At 37.8% G+C, this 17,552-nt stretch overlaps 2 protein-coding genes across 8 annotated transcripts in view; one reads left to right on the top strand and one right to left on the bottom strand.

Moving 5' to 3' along the window:
* LOC116476897 (protein NPAT) overlaps positions 1-3,606 on the top strand; it is a 62,439-nt gene extending 58,833 nt beyond the window's left edge. Inside the window, exon 18 of one of the 2 annotated variants that reach the window (XM_032167306.2) lies at positions 895-3,606. In XM_032167306.2, coding sequence (XP_032023197.1) covers positions 895-972 — 78 coding nt within the window. In that variant the 3' untranslated portion in view covers positions 973-3,606. The remainder of the gene's footprint in view (positions 1-894) is intronic. The other variant, XM_032167307.2, reaches the window with a different exon arrangement.
* Positions 3,607-7,908: 4,302 nt separating this feature from the next.
* The window catches only part of ACAT1 (acetyl-CoA acetyltransferase 1), a 31,954-nt gene continuing 22,310 nt past the window's right edge, over positions 7,909-17,552 (bottom strand). For 3 of the 6 annotated variants that reach the window (XM_058446195.1, XM_058446193.1, XM_058446196.1), the window contains 3 exons: positions 16,099-16,163; positions 13,787-13,944; positions 12,418-12,885 (listed from right to left, as the gene is read on the bottom strand). In XM_058446195.1, the coding sequence (XP_058302178.1) occupies positions 12,765-12,885; positions 13,787-13,944; positions 16,099-16,163 (344 nt within the window). In that variant the 3' untranslated portion in view covers positions 12,418-12,764. Of the gene's footprint in view, positions 11,115-12,415; positions 12,886-13,786; positions 13,945-15,849; positions 16,164-17,552 lie in introns of those variants that run through there. The other 3 variants (XM_058446194.1, XM_032167304.2, XR_009215465.1) reach the window with 3 other exon arrangements.

Below are 17,552 nucleotides of genomic sequence, written 5' to 3'. Positions count from 1 at the left end.
GAATGCTGGGATTACAGGCGTGAGCCACCACGCCTGGTCATTTTTTTCTTTTTTTTTTTTTTTAATAGAGACAGGGTTTTGCCATGTTGCCCAGGCTGGTCTTGAAGTCCTGAGCTAAACTGATCTGCACGCCTTGGCCTCCCAAAGTGCTGGGATTACAGGCATGAGCCACTGCGCCTGGCCTTACTTATGTTTTTTATTTAAGCATTGTTGTCTCTAGGAAGGCAATGCAGGGGATAGCATTGATAAATGAAATCCATTTATTTTCAGTTTGGTTAGCTATTTAGTAAGTGGATTGAATAGAAAGAAAGTGCTTAAAATATCATAGAGGACGTATGGTATCAGGGAAATAATTTAGGCTTTGTTGCCCTACAAGTCTGGGTTTGAATCCTGCATCTACTGCTTATTGGTCCTGTGATCATGGTTAAGTCTGTAGCCTCTCTGAGTCTCAGCCTCATCACTTGACATGATATTACCAGATATCTTAGGTTGTGAAGTCTAAATGTAGTATACATAAAGTATCTAGTGTATGTTAAGTTTTAGAATTGATAAGTACCTGTAACCCTAAACATCTGTTAGTAAAGCTTTCTAAGCAGTAATAACCACCTGACATAGAAAGCATGTTCTATCTTGTCTCATTCAACATTCAGACACTCTGGATTTGTATCATGTCTTTTGCCATAAACTAACATTCAGGTGCCATTGAAGTATATTTAATTAACTTTGGGTTTTTAAAACTTGTCTCTACTTCTCTATAGAAGTAAAATTCTAATAGACTAAAAAAGTTTGACAATTTTAGTAGTATGTGAAAGAACCCAATATACTGTTTTAGGTGACTTACTAAGACATTTTGGCCTTGTTTGAGTTTATTTTTTCTTTCTCTTTTTTCAACAGAAAAAGAAGCTTCCCAGTTCATTTCCAGCAGGAATGGATGTAGACAAATTTTTGTTATCATTGCATTATGATGAGTAAACATTCTGGACACATAAGAACAGTAGGTGTTCAAAACTCATATCCCTGAAACTGAGTGTAGGGAATGGGATATTGACAGAATCTGAAAGCATGACCTGCACTTTCGTTGTACTGAAATTTCACTTTATATCTAAATCATGCTGTTTCTGAAACAGCTTCCTAGTTTGTAAATAGACTTACTTGGTATATTTTTATTTTGGGAAAAACATTTGCAGAAATGTAAGTAAAGCCAATCTGCAAAACTGTATAGCTTTGACAATTCCATATTGTAAATACTGTGTAAATCTTGTTGAAATAGAGGTTAAATCAACCTAATGTTCTTACACTGTGTTTTTTGACTTCTTATGATCCCTAATTCTGAGACTTACTCATCTGGAATAGTTTCTCAACTTGTTTTAGAGGAAAATGATGCTTATTCTTATAAATTACCTTTAGTAACTATTCAACAAGACATTTAAATACACAACCACTAAGTACTACAAAATGAAAAGTACCTCAACTGATAGCAAAATATCTAATTAGAAATCAACAGTTTGATGAGTCTTTTCCTAGAGTGAATACTACCCCTTTCTTATAATTGCTGTAAGTATTATATTTCTGGAATTTTACACTTTACCTATTCTGATCACTCTGTTCTCTTTGTTTTAAAGAGAGAATTTTGTAAACCATTTATTGAATGTTCTGATCTTTCATTTATAACTTTTAAGATTTTTTACAGAACTTTAAGTGGTTAGACTATTGAGCCATATAAAGTTTGGTTTGTAGTAGAGATTTCTCGGTATGTACTTTTCCCCTAAATGCTGGGGATTTAAAGAATTGCACTAATTCATAGAACTCTTTACATTGTAGTGACCAATGCACATATAATTTAAATCTTGTGTTCTATGTGAAAGCTTATGTGGAGGATTATCTTCTGGTGTTGTGTCCATCATAAGATGTAAAAAGAGAAATCATAGTTTTATATTTTAGTTTCTCCTACAATGGGTATGTTAAATAACTATATCTATACTTAGATATAGTGCATTGTCTGTGTCCCTTAAAGTGTTACAAAGAGTTTCTCTCAAAAGGTCCTTAAGGAGAGTGAGAGATGAGAGAGGTGCCTTCTCTGTATTAGACTCACACACATCAGTCAAGTTGAAGAACTGGTTTAAACTTTTAAATGAGAACAGAAATTATAATTAGTACCTGACCAATTGTGCCTAGATATTAAAGTATGTTCTCTTTAGTACTTTCCGTTCAATTAAATATCAGTATATTAGGGATTTTTTTCTACAGGTGTATATTTTGTTAAAGAGTCACTTTCCTCAACCATTTTTTTGTACTGGTAGCCTTTAAAAAAATAAATCCATCCGACTTTAACACAACATTTCTCAGTGTAGAAATCATGTCTTCTTAATTGCTGAACCTTACTGCAAAAACTTGTGATGTAAGAAATTTGTATGATGTGGCAGTGGTCTATTCCTAAGGAACTAAATATCATATAGTTAATGTTTATTTAACTCAACTTGAGACTGTACTACAGTTAGGTTTGAATAAATATTTTCATTAACTTCAAAAGTTTGAATTACTTTATATTGGCAGTCTTGTTTAGAAACTGATTAAATTCCTTTGCAAATCAGTTCTTACTCTTTTTTGGGAGTTTGTACAATGCTGAAAATCACAGAGTTTTCTTCTTATTCAATTCATACTTGTATGTACTAAGTACTGAAAATTCGTATACAAATAAAATAAGTTTGCTTTCTTCAAGATTCATAGTTAACTGACCAGGAACTGCTAAATAAAGTTGGAAGATAACTTGTATTTGGAGCTTTTATGTTCAAGGGCAAAATCATATCCCCATTTTACCTTAAAAGTCCACAGGTCCTGGACTTAATTATACTATTGTACCTGGTAACCTATTTGAATACTTAAATGCCCAGTGACTGCAATTCAGGGTTGATGTATACTACAACAATCCATGGCTGTTTTTATAATTACATATAAGGATCCAGTCTGTTGTTTAGATATTACTTAGAGGTTAATGCAGTCAGTGTATGCCAAATCTGAGAAGTGTTGTTAAGTAAAATCTTGTTACAGATTTAGCCCTGGATATTATTAGAACTATAGTGTGTTGAAATTGCACATGAGAAAAGCATCCATCAGCATTCATGCAAAGGCTACATATCATGACTATTAGGAGTAATTTCAAAAGCATATTACTATATATTCTGCATTCATCCTTTCTCTGGTCATCATCTTTCAGGCCGAAGCCCAGCTTTCTGAAATTACATAAGTTTTGACTTTATTATTAGTTATTTTGCTGCTTCCTTTAAGCAATGGACTCATTGTGTACTTTTTTCTTTTTATAAATGTTATCATTTTGTCATACTTTTGTCTTTTTTTGTAAATTTTTATCTACATTGTTGAACTCATGATACATACAGCTTCCTAATGCTTTTTGTTTTGTTTTTTTTGAGAGAGGGTCTCACTCTGTTGCAGGCTGAAGTACAGTGGCAAAATCAAGGCTCACTGCAGCCTCGACCTCCCAGGCTAAAGTGATCCTCCTACCTCAGCCTGCCGAGTAGCTGGGACTACAGGCACATTCCATCGCACCCAGTTTTTTATTTGTTTTGTTTTGTTTTGTTTTGTTTTTTGTTTTGTTTTGTTTTGTTTTTTTTTTTTTTGTCTTTCAGAGAGATGGGGTCTCACTGTATTGCCCAGGCTGATCTCAAACTCTTGGACTCAAGCAGTCCTCCTGCCTCGGCCTCCCAAGTGTTGGGATTACAGGCATGTGAGCCACTTCATCCAGCTGCTTCTTTTACTTCCAATAATATAAAGCTTTTTCCTTTTTTTTAGCTATTACAAACAAAAACAGCAGTTAAACATTTGTTTATGTTAATTATTTCGTTAGAAATTTTAGAGAGTAGAATTACCAAATCAAGAAGTTAGTGTACCTTTTTTTAAGGTTCTCAGTACATTTTGCCATATGCTGCTATTAAACTTGGCGTCAGTTTACATTTCTACCAGCAAATTGTCATTTTTTTGCATAGCATATGCTTATCTATTTCCAGAGGCATATTCACCTATATCATCACCTGTTTCTAGGTTTGTATTTCCTGATTTGGTAAAATTAGGAGTTAGCTCCTAATCCATTTGTTACTTGTTTTGGTACCTGATATGAAAAAAGGGTCAGTGTACATTTTTTCCCTAAATATGTAACTGCTTGACAGTTTGTTCACTTGACAGTTTAACCACTGCACAGTTTGTTCGGATAAGCTTTCCTTTCCCCTGTTCATTTATTTAAGATGTCTGTCTTATCCTACACTGATTAACAATCTCTTATTCACAATTCTAAAACCCAAAAGGTTCTGGCAACCAATTTTTTCCCCTGAGATTTAACATCAGAACTCATTCTGTGGCAAACCTGACCTGAAATGACACGAGGCTACTTAACAGTCTTTATCTCATTTATAGTAATGTTGAGTCTGCTGTTCCAGACTCAACCAGGGGGCATATGGTGCATACATTTGAGTTATTTTTTAGAAATCCATAATATTCTGATTTATGAACCCCAGCTAATCCCAAAGGTATATGATCAAAGATTTTGGACTTGTACTAAATGTGTACACATATATACACACTATATGGTATGTGTATAATCTATTCTGTGCCACTGATTAAATCATTATAACTTTTGTGTCCACTGTTACTGTTTTTGTTTTTTCAAGTATTCACCCTTTTATGCTTCCTGATGAACTTTAGAATCACTTGTATTATTTCAAGTTAAATTTCTATTGGAATATTTGAACTATATTAATGTCAGAAGCTAATTCATAAAGAAGCAAAGGGTAACAATCATATGGTATGTATCAAAGTGTTAGTTATCCCTATCAGAAATTTCTTGCTAAACTGGGTGTTTTTGTTTGTTACTATTTTTAGAAAGCTCTTCATTTCATAGTTTTAACAGGTTATTGCTGTTATGTAGGGATGGTCTTGCTTTATTAATACAAAATTTTTATGGAGACATAAAAAGTGCACCACTATAAATTCATGCCCTTCAGTGAATTTTCTTTAAGTAAATATATCCACATAATCACTTTGAACATTACCAGTACCCTAGAGTAGTCATTATTGTGACTTCTAGCACTAGAGATTAATTTAGCTTTGTTTTCCTTAACGATATCAGTGGATACATGGAGTATTCTGTGAGAAACACTCATGTTTTGTATAATTCAGCTCAGTCATGCTCAATGCTGTGTATATATTCATTGTATTATATTACAGTTAATCCATTTTATAGATGGTAAAAGTTATTATGAACAGACTGCTGTGAATGTTCTTGCACATTTTTTTGTGAATGCATTACACATCTCAGTTGGATAGATACTTAGGAATAGGGTTGCTGGAACACAGTTGCATATATTCAGACATTCAAATTTTTTCATTTTCCAGAATGGTTAACAATTTATGCTACACTCAACAGTATAATAAGTTCTCAATACTCTGTGTTATTTCTGATGTTAGATATTTTCATTTAGCCATTTTAGTGGTGTGTATTGGTATATGTTGTGGTTTTAATTTGGTGTCGGTTTTTTTGTTTTTGTTTTTTTTTTAATGAAGTTGAACACCTTTTCAAATACTATTTGGGTATCTTTTGTGGACAGTCCAAGGTTTTTGCCCATTTTAGTATTGGGTGTCTGCCTTTTTCTTACTGATTTTTACGTGTTCTTTCTGTATTCTGGATACAGGTCCTTTTTCGGATGGATATTAGGTGTCTGAGTATTTTCCCTTGTTATTCTTCTAAAAGCTTTATGGTTCAACCTATTTCATTTTGATTTGGCCACCTATCTGGAATTGATTTTCCACATTGATAGACAATTAACCCACAATATTTATTACCAAAGATTATCCTTTCCCAACTACATAGCACAATTACTTTTCTCATAAACTGGTAAATGTATAGGTTTGTTTCTGAACTCTATTCTGTTCCATTGGTCTGCTTTCTTTAAGATGTGCTAATAACACACTGTCTTAATTACTGTTGGAAATCTTTTTTTTTTTTTTTTTTTGAGACAGTCTCACTCTGTCACCCAGGCTGGAGGGTATTGGTGTCATCTCTGGTGACTGTAACCTCCGCCTCCCAGGTTCAAGCGATTCTTCCTGAGCCTCCCGAGTAGCCGGGATTACAGTTGTGTGCCACCACACCCAGTTAATTTTTGTATTTTTAGTAGAGACAGGGTTTCACCATATTGTCCAGGCTGGTCTTGAACTCCTGACCTCAGGTGATCCACCCACCTCAGCCTCCCAAGGTGCTGGGATTACAGGTATGAGCTACCGTGCCAGTCCCAAAATCTTCTATATTTTAGTTGCTATTTATTTTCTATACTGAGTGAAGTCTGTTAGTACTAATGGATTTACCAGTGCTACTTTTTAATTTGCGAAGTATTATCTGTAAATAATTATTCCAATTTTATTTATTTTTACTATACTGATATTAGCACTTCCAGTGCAACTAATAATGATCAAAGTCTGCTTCATTGTCTTGTTCCCCATTTTAATGGCAATGTTAAGTATAATGTTGGCTTTTGTTTGTAGAGTTTTACGATTTTACTTCAGAAGTACCTGTTCAACTTAATTGCCACGTTTAAGCATCAATTAAAATATTTTCATTGAACTCATGAATTTATTTTTATATTAGTGATTATTTTAAGTAAATTTGCTTTGTGAACATTCTATTTAAATGTTTTTGGTTTTTGAGACAAGGTCTTGCTATATTGCCCAGGCTAGAGTGCAGTGGCTGTTCATGGGCACAGTCATAGCCCACTATAGCCTTGAACTACTGGGCTCAAAGGATCCTCCTGCCTCAACTTCCTGAGTAGCTGGGACTACAAGTGTACACCAACACACCCAGTGAAAAGTTTACTTTTAATGAGATTGGTTTCAAACTTATGCCAGTTTTTAAAATGAATTTTAAACCTTTCCGTCTTTTTCTAGTTTATTTGAATATTGGGGATAATAAATAGTACCAGTGCTAAAGTGTGAAGTTTAAATTGTACGATATATGTAAAAGCACTTAGATTAATGCCTAGAATGTAATAAGCACTTTAAGAACTAGTTGCTGTTATAGCTGATGCTGTTTTTTATTTCTTTTTTCTGCAGTAGTTTATTTAGAATGGGAAATAACTGTTCCTTGAGACTAAATCACTACTAAATTATCTAGGCCTGGAGCCTTTTGCTTAAGCAGTTTTCCATTTTTTTTTCTCCTAAATTTCTTCCTGGCTGATTTATTATCTATTCAAGTTTTGACCTTTTTTTTCTGAGTCAAATATCACATTTTTTCTAAATTTTGCTTTTGTTCTCTAAGATGCAATTAATTTTTTTCTGTCAAAAACACTTCTTAGATTCAACAGTTGTATAGGAATCTATTCTTTGTGCTTCCTACTTTCTTAGGGTCCTTTTTACATGTTTATTTGACTTAAATTGAATAAACAGTTATCTGATTTTTTTTTTTCCCCTTAAACCATGTAAGCATTTAAGGCTATGAATTTGCTTCTGATGTCAACTTTCAGCAAAATTTGGAAGATGGGTAAGTACTTTAATATTCATACATATTTACAATAAATGATACCAGGCCCTTTTTTGCCTAAAATTTTTATTATTGTGGTCAGGATAAGTTGCAGGTTTTGTCAATGTTGCACGGGAGCTTAGAAATAGGTATTGTTGGCTGGGCATGGTGGCTCACACCTGTAATCCCAGCACTTTGGGAGGCCAAGGCAAGCCAGATCACTTGAGCCCAGGAGTTTGAGACCAGCCTGGGCAACATGATGAAACCTCATCTCTACAAAAAATTAGCAGGGCATGGTAGTATGCACCTGTGGTCCTAGCTACCAGGGAGGCTGAGGTGGGTGTATCACTTGAGCCCAGGAAGTCAAGGCTGCAGTGAGATGAGACCATACCACTGCACTACAACCTGGGCAACAGAGCAAGACCCTATCTCAAAAAAAAAAAGTTAAAAAGAGAAATAGGTATTATTTATAAAGGTAAAATTTGATATGTATTCAGTCTTACAATATTTGAATCCTGTCTTGGCTTTAATACTTTTTTCACAAATGTTTAATCCATGAAACATTATCTTGGTCATAGCTTTGGCTTTTTTTCCTGCATGGTCTACAACCATCATTAAAAGTTGTTCTTTTCCCATTCTAACAGTTTCTGCCTTCTCATAATTTATGATACATGCAACCTTTTTTACTTTTTTTTTTGAGACAGAGTTTAGCTCTTGTTGGCCAGGCTGGAGTGCAGTGGCATGATCTCAGCTCACTGCAACCTCCACCTCCCTGGCCCAAACGATTCTCCTGCCTCAGCCTCCCACGTAGCTGGGATTACAGGTATGCACCACCACGCCTGGCTAATTTTGTAATTTTAGTAGAGATGGGGTTTCTCCACGTTGGCCAAGCTGATCTTCAAACTCCTGACCTCAGATCCACCAGCCTCGGCCTCCCAAAATGCTGGGATTACAGGCGTGAGCCACCACGCCCAACCTCTTTTTACTTTATAATTGGATTTTTAAGCTTTTGTCTTATAGTAACTTAAGATATGGAACTGTAACCATAACAGGTGCATTGCCCATTGTGCATGACAAGTCAGTATGTAAGACCCTGGGCTGCATCAAAGAAAGATGTTTAATTGCAGGGCCACCGAATGAGGAGACTGGAGGAAACTTCAAATCTCTCCCTGAGGGTTTAGGAAGTGGGCCAAGGTGCAGCCTGTTTAGTGCCTAGTTATAACTATATTTCTGTCCAGGACCCAGCATGCAATTCTTGTAAGTCCCGTGAGGGCAGTATCAGAACTTGTCCTACTGGCGTTTACCTTTATTTAGCAGATAAAGATACATGTTACCGATATTTCACCATGTAAAGGCCAAGGGGAACCAGGAGCTAGGTGTAAAATACAAGGGAAAAAAGGAAACAACACATTTTAGAATACTTCACTGAAGGTAAGTAGCACATCCAAAGGTCGGTGATCTAGAAAACATTTGAAAAGTGCTCTGACAATTCTGGGGAAAAAATGGAAAGGAAGAGAGAAAAAATAGAGAACCAGAAAATAAATGGTATTTCTTTTCTTTTCTTTGTTTAAGAGACAAGGTCTCCCTCTGTCCCCCAGTACAGCGGCAGGATCATTTCACTGTAACCTTGAAGTTCCCCTTGGCCCTCTGAAGGTTCACTGGAAAATAAAGTTGTTTGCAAAAGGCAGATTAATTGGAGAAAAGGAATATACATTTATTTAATGTTGTATACATGGGGGCCTTCAAAGACCTGACCCCGCCCCTGGTGAGGTGTAGAAACCTTTTTTTTTTTTGAAACAGTCTCACTCTGCCCAGGCTGGAGTGCAATGGTGTGATCTTGGCTCACTGCAACCTCTGCCTCCTGGGTTGAAGCGATTCTTCCACCTCAGCCTCTTGAGTTGCTGGGACTACAGGCATGCGCCACCACGACCAGCTAATTTTTGTATTTATAGTAGAGACAGGGTTTCACAATGTTGGCCAGACTGCTGTCGAACTTCTTACCTCAGGTGATCTGCCCATCTGGGCCTCTCAAAAGTGCCGGGATTACAGACATGAGCCACTGTGTCCAGCCGGGTGTAGGAACTTTATACCATCTTCAGGTTACAGAAGTAATGTGAGCTCCCAGCATGGGCAAAAACATGTTATTTAGGTAAATCAGGTTTTAGTGGCAACACAGGTTACGGGGAGGGAAAGGAGACCTGGCTAGGAAAGGTGTTCTTGTTAGAAGCTTTCTGAGAGAATGGATGTTAAAGGTTTAAAACCTTTAAAGGAGTCAGACAGGCTCTCATTTAACCTTTTCTAGAATCCAGACAAGGGAAGTCCTGGCTGCATTAATCGAGATTCTCCATAGATGCAAATTTCTTCCACAAAAGACAGCTCTGCAGCGCCACTTCTGTTTGCTGGCCCTCTGATAGCCATCTCAAAGTATGTCAGATAAATATAATTTGAGGTAAAATATTTTTATTTCCTTCAACCACTACCTTTCCTTCTTCCCCAGCCAGTCCTTAAGCAGTCATTTAAAAAATTAGAAACTTTCACCTAACTGAATTCTTAATTCTTCATTCCATGGGCTTGCCTAAACCTTTGTCATTTTTGGAGGAAACATCAGAGTACTTTATTTTCTAAACTCTTTCGTGTTTGAGACACACCTTTTAGTATCTTATTTTGTTTCATTAAAAAGATGTTCTGTCACTTGTTTTCTTGGATTGAATGTAAAAGAAATAACTACGGCTACCTATTTTTCTAACTAGATGTTAGAGGAATTTAATACATTTTCTCCAGAATGTCTTAGTATGATTTTCTGCTAATTAATTTTGCCAATAAAATATGCTCTTTAGGGCCGGGCATGGTGGCTCATGCCTGTAATCCCAGTACTTTGGGAGGCCGAGGCAGAAGGATCACCTGAAGTCAGGAGTTCGAGACCAGCCTGGCCTACATGGCAAAACTCTTTACTGAAAATAAAAACATTAGCTAGGTGTGGTGGCACATGCCTGTATACTCAGGAGGCTGAGGCACGAGAATCGCTTGAACCTGGGGAGCGGAGGTTGCAATGAGCCAAGATCGTGGCACTGCATTCCAGCCTGAGCTACGGAGCGAAACTCTGTCTGAAAAAAGAAAAAAAAATAATGCTCTTTAAAATCTTCCCCCTTAGGACTTAAAAATCTGAGTTTTTCTATTTATGTTTTACATTAAATTATTGCTTCAGAGTATCTTTTTTTTTTTTTTTTTTTTTTTTTAAAGAAATACCATTTAAGCTGGGCATGGTAGCATGTGCCTGTAGTCCTAACTACTCAGGAGGCTGAGGCAGGCGGAGTGGATCACTTGAGAACCCAGGAGTTCAAGGTTACAGTGAGCTATGGTCATGCCACTGCGCTCCAGCCTAGGCGACAGAGCAATACCTTACCTCTTTCAAACAAACAAGCAAAAAAACCTACTTACTTGTTGAGTCTCTTCCATTTTTTCCCAGAATTGTCAGAGCACTTCTCAGATATCTGTTTTCCAGATCAATGACCTTTGGATGCAATGTTAGTTTCTGCTTATCTTCAATGAAGTATTCTCATGTTTTGGGTCTCCTTTTCTCCTCTATCTTATCCAGCTCCTGGTTCAGTTATAAGTTTTTGTAAGTCGGGGCAGATAATTATTGAAAGGCATTTAACTAAAGCATAGTAAGTTACGAACATGGGCTCTGGAGCTTGACTAACTTGGAGTTTAATCCTAACCAGCTTTTTGCCCTTGGAATGTATTTAGCTACTCTATGCCTCAATTTCCTCATTTTATAAAAGGGATAATAATGGTACCCACTCTTAGAAGTTTTTGTGACGATTAAATGAGTTTATACATATAAAGCACATAACAAGCCTCAAAAGTTGGTGATGATTACAGATGTTTTTGAAAATACTCTTCCTCCAGGCCGGGCGCGGTGGCTCACGCCTGTAATCCCAGCACTTTGGGAGGCCGAGGCGGGCAGATCACAAGGTCAGGAGATCGAGACCATCCTGGCTAACGCAGTGAAACCCCGTCTCTACTAAATCGAGACCATCCTGGCTAACGCAGTGAAACCCCATCTCTACTAAAAATACAAAAAATTAGCCGGGCGTAGTGGCAGGCACCTGTAGTCCCAGCTACTCGGGAGGCTGAGCCAGGAGAAAGGCGTGAACCTGGGAGGCGGAGCTTGCAGTGAGCAGATAACGCGCCACTGCACTCCAGCCTGGGCAACAGAGCAAGACTCCATCTCAGGAAAAAAAAAAAAAAAACTGAATCTTAAGAGCAATCTATTTTTCCCATATATTGTCATTTTGCTCCTTCAAAGGATCTACAATACATTATTTGCCAACAGATAATGTGTACACAATGACCTTTACTGCCCCCTCCTCTTCCTGAGGGGGTTTTCCCTCTTCAGAGCTGCAGTTGAGGGTAGTGTGCATAGCCCCTGCCTGTAGCGTTTTAATAAATAAAATTTTTTCCCAGATAAAATGCAATGCAAGATACTTTTGTGCTACAGTCTGTCCTGCTTAAGAACAGGCATTGTGGTGTATTGGAAGTGGTGATCTGTTCCCTTTTTTATAAATCCATTCAGCTTATCAATCAGTTTCTACCTCCTTTCCCACTCTGTATGCTGCTATAGTAATTCAGAGCCCAAACTCCAGGATTTTCTGCTTGACCTCCCCCAACCCTGAATGTTGAGGTTATAAGAAATTGCCCCCACTCTAGACCCTGAGGACATGGGCTTCTGTCTTGTTTCTAGTACTGCTGCACACGCTGTGGTTTGAGTGAGTGATTATATGAAGCACTGCTAGTTTGTCCAGAATGGCCAACTCTTTCTTACTGTAAAGAAAGAAAGAGAATTTACTGTAATTTACTAAATGTAAATTAATTACCTACAGAGAACATTCACTTGACCTTTAACAATCCTCAAAAATATAAATGTGTTCTCACAAATGGAAACTCCTAGCTACTTACGTAAGTCACTAATATTACACATTGATATTTCTACTATATTTCGATAAGTATAGACTCAGAATGCAAAAATGTATCAAACTTTTCAAGGTTGCCAAGAAAAAAGCAGAAGAAATTTATTTTTAATTTCAAAATGTTTTGGGACTTCATCATTTTGATTTTTAAAAGTTAACATAGAAAATAATAAAAAATGAAACAGCTTATGTGACTATAAGCTGACCCACAGTAGTCACACTGATTACAGCAGGCCTTCTGGTCACATAGGATTGTCTCCTTAAATAGCAGAGGTTGTCTACAGCTTCTGAATTAGCATGGCAGAAGCACCTCCTCCTCCATTGCAAATACTGGCAAGACCGTATTCTCCTTGCTTCAAGGCATGAGTCAAATGACCGACAATCCTGGCTCCAGACATCCTAAAATTAAGAAAGCATTTACTTCTTTAATGAAGTACAGAATTTATGACTAACCAAAATGTTTCTATTCCAATTTAACTTCTTGAGAACCTTACTAGCCCACTACTACTTGCTGAATTAACTACTACTATTCTAAAACAAACTTGGAGGACTTGTTTCAGGAAGGGTCACAGATCTTAGATCTTTTTTTGAGATGGAGTCTCGCTCTGTCACCAGGCTGGAGTGCAATGGCGCAGTCTCAGCTCACTGCAACATCCACCTCCCAGGTTCAAGCGATTCGCCTGCCTCAGCCTCCCAAGTAGCTGGGACTACAGGCGTGCGCCACCACACCCGGCTAATTTTCGTATTTTTAGTAGAGACAGGGTTTTCGCCACGTTGGCCAGGACGGCCTTGATCTCTTGACCTCGTGATCTGTTCGCCTCAGCCTCCCAAAGTGCTAGGATTACAGGCGTGAGCCACCATGCCTGGCCAGGTCACAGATCTTTTAAAGTACAGAACAGTATAGTGGATAGAAGAGTAGAGTATAATGGAAGAGGGTTGTGGGATAAACTACATATTGGGGGACAGGTGCACTGAAATCAGCCCCCACCACTATAAATTCATCCATGTAACCAAAACCCACAGTACCCTATAGCTAATTAAATAAATAGGAGAAAAGCGGGGGGAAAAGTCTAAATGTACACTTTTTCTTCCTCAGCATAAAACATTATTAGGTTTCAAATAACAGATGTGACAGGTCTCTGTTCAGTATTGGATACCATCTATCAGAAATGGTTTTTGCCTTATGAAAGATGGGTAGGAAGGAAAACTTAAGAGCAATAGGAATTATGAAGCAGTTTTAAGTTTAGCTAGAAACACAAAGGCAGCTATTAACCTAGATATAGTTATTATTTTTACCTACCCAATTGGATGTCCCAGAGAAACAGCTCCTCCATTGATATTCACTTTTTGGGGATCAATCTCCAACATTTTAATGTTTGCTAGTACAACCAGACTAAAGGCTTCATTCACTTCCCACAATGCAATATCTTCTTTTTTCAATCCCACATCTTTAAGAACCTTAAATTTTTTAAAAGACATGATGTTCAAATAATTAGCAATCACAACTTAGTCATCATTTCCTTTAAATACTACAATTTGATGTAAGTTATTTAAATATGAAAGTTCTTGGTTTCAGATGGAAGGATCTCTATTTTCAGATTTTTTTTTTTTTCCGATGGAGTCTTGCTCTATCTCCCAGGCTGGAGTGCAATGGCGCCATCTTGGCTCACTACAACCCCTGCTTCCCGGGTTCAAGCAATTCTCCTGTCTCAGACTCCTGAGTAGCTGGGATTACAGATGCCCACCACCATGCCCAGCTAATTTTTTGTATTTTTAGTAGAGATAGGGTTTCACCATGTTGGCCAGGCTGGTCTCAAACTCCTGACCTCAGGTGATCCGCTCACTTCAGTCTCCCAAAGTGCTGGGATTACAGGCGTGAGCCACTGCGCCCAGCCTATTTTCAGATTTTTAGTTGCTCATCCTATTCCATTATATCAAAGAATTTTGTTTGCATTATGTCTGTTTTGACACAGGGGACAGAAAATTTGATTTTCTTTCCACAGATATTTGAAAGGGTGCATTTTCTATTTAGGGGCACATAATGCTTGATATATTCTTAAGCTCTGCTTTACTGATTGTGTGTTGCTTGGTTCTATATTCTTTTTTGTTGTTGATTTGTTTTGAGACAGGGTCTTGCTCTGTCACCCAGGCTGAAGTGGAATGGCACAGTCATGGCCCACTGCAGCCTTGACCTCCCAGGCTCAAGCGATCTGCCTGCCTCGGCCTCCCAAAGCGCTGGGATTACAGGCGAGAGCCACTGCACCCAGCCAGTTCTATGTTCTTGACTGTTAATGAAAGAGGTATATTAGTTTCTACTATTAGTAATATTAATGCATCCCCTGCAGTTTCTGCTTTATAAATGTTACTGTAGGGTTATCTAGGCCACAGATATTTACATCTGTTGCAGTTTCATTGTAAGTCATTTATTTAAAATCTTACACTATACGATCTGTTTTGTTTTGGTAGTTCCTCAGCTATGCAGGAAGGTGTATTTGTGCCAATGATTATCCCTATGCTAATACTTTTTAAAACATTACTAGTGAGTGCCCTAAAACACTACTAGTGAGTGCCCTTTTTCTTTACAGAAGAAATTTGTTGTGAGCGATAATAAAATAAACATGGAACTCTTCCTCCACCTTCCTCTCTTCTACTAGTGGACTGAGGTAGCTTTCTAGCCTCTACAGCTCAAACAGCTTCCACTGTTCCAACAACACAAAACAAAATATGGTACCCATATATAGCCACGTCTGTAGCTCTCAGAAGTTATTCTACCTTCAGAATCCAGAATTGTTTATTACCCTTGCTTTCCAACGTGATGCACTCACTTTCAGAAGCTGCGTGTTCCTGTCATTTTCTGAGATCTGCCAGCTCTGAGCAGATCATCACTCCACTGGCCCCTTGTTTCTGATCCTTCTCTATTCTTGTTTCCTACTGATTCTGCAGTTTTTTTTCATTGCGCGGGTTTGGGGGCAGTGGGGAGAATCTGATTTTACTAAAATTCTGCAATTTTTTTTTTATGTGGGTGCTTACAGAAGTTTACTGTCAGGGTGAGGCCCTCTCAAAAGGAAATATTTACTTAAGATTTCTAAGAACCCTGAACCCCTAAAACTTTCTTTTCCTGTGACTGCTTAGCAATTTCCCACTGAGACTTGAATAGCCCTTACTGACAATTTGGAATATGTAGGTTTTCTGTCTCTAGTTTTACTATTTACTCTGAGGACCTGCTGCCAGCTGTTCCCTTTCAGAATGGAGTCCTCTCCTGGGGAGTGACTAGTTGCTTTCCATTCTAGATCTGGAACCACCAGCCAGCATTCCCTCCCCTTTGTGGTTACACCAGGTGTGTGAGTTCTGTATGATACTTACAAGTAATTCAGATGTGTAGTTTTACCTTTTCTACCGAAGATGTAGTTTGTGAGCTGTTCTTTATTTATTTTTTTGTTTGTTATCCTTGTTGCTCTTACTCGTTACAGGAGAAGACATGGGAAGATTTGAAACCAAGCTATCTCTCTGCTTTGGCAGATAAACAACATTTAAAATCTTAAAAACTGCAACCTTGGTATAAGCAAACCAGAAGTTGGCATAATGGAGTATCGTCCCTCACTTTGTTCTCACCATAGATGCAGCATATACAGGAGCAATTGGAAAATCAATAGGTTCTACAGCAGCGTCAGCAAATGCTGTTTAAAAAAGGGGGGGGGGTTGTTAAAATCTTTTTTTACTGTATAGAATATGCAAAAGCCAAGTTTAGCCCATTAAATGCACATTTCCTAACTCCTTTAATATATGTAAATATATTTCTTCCTTTTCTAGGATTCTACACTTTATAAAATTACTCCAGTAATCTAAGACACTGATTTTCACTGGGAGGGAGTTTGGGGGTATTTGCCTCTAGGAACATTGGCACCATCTAGAGATGTTTCTGGTTGTCAGAATAGTTCAGATGCCACTGGGTAGAGACTAAGGATTCTGCTAAACATCTACAATGCATAGAACAGTCCCTACAACAAAGAATTATTTAGTGCAAAATCATAGTGCTGAGGTTAAGAAACCATGATCTAAGCTAAGAAAAAAATGAAGTTATAAGGCTTTTTATAAAGTAACAAAATAGCATCTGTTAAGTCCTTAGGAAGAAGGCAAGACAGATTTTTGCAGCTAAAAATCGGCTTAAGGACATTGAGAACTTGCCCAAGGCCACAGAGTTAATAAATATTAAAACGCCACACATCTAAATTTTGTATTTCTGGACTCCTAATCCCATATTCTTTTTTTCCTATATAGCTGCCTCTCTAGGAAAATGCATGTACTTTATTTTCTTCTATTTATCATACAGGACAGGAAGTTTTTTAAAGCTTAATCTTTAAAAAAAAATCTTGCTCTGTTGCCTAGGCTGGAGTGCAGTGGTGCTGCAGCTTTGACATCTTGGGCTCAAATGATCTTCAGCCTTAGTCTCCTACGTAACTGGGACTACAGGCATGCTACTACACCTGGCTAATTTTTTTCTTTCAGACATGGGGTCTCACTGTGTTGCCCAGGCTGGTCTCAAACTCCAGGCCTCAAGCAATCCTGCTTTATCCTCCCAAAATGCTGGGGTTACAGGCGTGAGCCACTGTGCCCAGCCCTTAAAGATTAATCTTACATAAAGTATAATGAAAATATTAAAGGAGCTTCTATCTCAATTGAAATATGTATCAATTAAATTCTGCCACAAATACAACCTATAGATAGTAATACTTAATATTGGAGTTGGCTATATCTAACAAGTAAACTCAGCTTCATGAAGAGCTTTATAGATGTTTAGAAACCTTATTTTTTTTTAAGACAGGGTCTCGCTCTGTCACCCAGGCTGGAGTGCAGTGGCACAATCTCAGCTCACTGCAACCTCAAACTCCTGGGCTCAAGGGATCCTCCCACCTCAGCTTCCCAAGTAGATGGTAGTACAGGGCACATGCCACCATGCTCAGCTAATTTTTTAACTTTTTGTAGAGACGAAGTCTCACTATATTGCCCAGGCTGATTTCAAACTCCGGGGCTCAAGCAGTCCTCCCACCTCAACCTCTGAAAGTGCT

Source organism: Hylobates moloch, unplaced genomic scaffold (assembly GCF_009828535.3).
Source record: "Hylobates moloch isolate HMO894 unplaced genomic scaffold, HMol_V3 SCAFFOLD_11, whole genome shotgun sequence".
NCBI classification, from domain to species: domain Eukaryota; kingdom Metazoa; phylum Chordata; class Mammalia; order Primates; family Hylobatidae; genus Hylobates; species Hylobates moloch.
This window is presented reverse-complemented; position numbering and strand designations above follow the sequence as displayed.